This window comes from Austrofundulus limnaeus, unplaced genomic scaffold (genome assembly GCF_001266775.1).
Source record: "Austrofundulus limnaeus strain Quisiro unplaced genomic scaffold, Austrofundulus_limnaeus-1.0 Scaffold1203, whole genome shotgun sequence".
Taxonomy (NCBI): domain Eukaryota; kingdom Metazoa; phylum Chordata; class Actinopteri; order Cyprinodontiformes; family Rivulidae; genus Austrofundulus; species Austrofundulus limnaeus.
In genome coordinates, this window is record NW_013953605.1 from 36043 (window position 1) to 37581 (window position 1539).

Below are 1539 nucleotides of genomic sequence, written 5' to 3' on the forward strand. Positions count from 1 at the left end.
CTCCCAGACTAGAACAGCAGGACAGCAAAAGTCACGCTTTGATACACGCGCAGGGCGCATCCACCTCACCAGTGTGGATGTTATAAACCTTCACTAAAGTCTGTGTTTGTTACGCGGGGTGTGTGTGTGTGTGTGTGTGTGTGTGTGTGTGTGCGTGCGTGCGTGCGTGCGTGCGTGCGGGGTGGGGGTGTCTGCCGCGGATAACAGAGCAGGCAGGAGGGGGAGAGGATGAGTAGAAGAGCAGTGAACTTACTTCTAATTTTATCTGGCTTATATAATTCAATTTTTATTGTTTTTATCGTCCTGCAGGCTCTGATGGAAAATTAATTTGAAGCTGAGTTTTATTTATTTTTTCATTTTTTATAAAAATTGTTAGATTACTCTAAAGCAAAATGAGGTAAAATCTGTGTCGGAGCGTGTCTGAGCCAATCACTGATCAGCTGACTGATTTAAATACATCTTAACATTCATGAGGTACTTTACATTGACTGTTTATGGTTGATTGTGGGCGTGTAGAGGGTAGAACCTGAGGCGGGACCTCGTGTGCAAACTCAGAGTGCGGCTGTGATTTATAAAAGAAAGATGCACAGAAACGTGCATACGCACTGTTTTATAAATCTGAATTTTTTTTGGCGTACGCCATTTCCGCCTTTTGGCCGTATGTTCACTTTTAGTGTGGTTTCTACACAATCCTTTATAAATGAGACCCCAGGATGTGACACAAAAATCTGAATTATGGAACTGAAAGTGAAAGAAGTCAAACAGATTTTTTATTAAACCAAAATATAGTTTGAAAGCAAATTAATTCAGATACAAAACTTTAAATTCGGTTTCAATTTAGTGAAAATAATTTTCAAACCAATTTCAAATTATGAACATTCAGATTCAATCTGAGCAATTCAAATTCAATTCCTGCTGACACAAGATTGATCCCATAGTTTTGTGTTTGAGGCACAGAAATGCTGAGTCAGCAGTGTTGTGACTCTGACCTTTCAGGAGTTTGATCACCACTGTCCATGGGTCAACAACTGCATCGGCAGGAGAAACTACCGCTACTTCTTTCTCTTCCTGCTGTCTTTGACTGCTCATATCTTGGCTGTGTTCGGCTTCAGTCTGCTGTTTATYCTCTACCACCGGCAGAACATCGATCGCCTGCACGCCATCGTCACGTATCCTTTCAGATCACTCTGTTTCAGACCACTAATGAAGTGTTTGTATCATATGTCTAAGGTTAGACTCAAAAAAGAGGTTTTCTGCCTTCATTAGGATTTCTACAGAAAGTGTTGAAAAGATACACAGCAGGTAAAATAAGAATTGAACACGTCACCATTTTTCTCAGTAAATATATTACTAGAGGTGCTAATGACATGAAATTTTCACCAGATGTTGGTAACAACCCAAGTGATCCATACATACAAAGAAATCAAAACATAAATGTTCAGAAATGAAGTTATTTGTTCTTATGGACTAATTATCTATCTGTTTCACCTGTTCAGTGTTAATCTGTGTTGGCCCAGACAACAGGACTCCGCAACAGAC

General features: G+C 40.0%; 1 protein-coding gene across 2 annotated transcripts in view; it reads left to right on the plus strand.

Moving 5' to 3' along the window:
• LOC106534541 (palmitoyltransferase ZDHHC5) overlaps nucleotides 1-1539 on the plus strand; it is a gene marked incomplete in the record, with an annotated part of 49727 nt that overhangs the window by 32349 nt on the left and 15839 nt on the right. For both annotated transcript variants that reach the window (XR_001312362.1, XM_014031215.1), the window contains 1 exon segment: nucleotides 997-1169. Coding sequence is in view for 1 of the 2 variants with exons in the window: in XM_014031215.1 (XP_013886669.1) it covers nucleotides 997-1169 (173 nt within the window).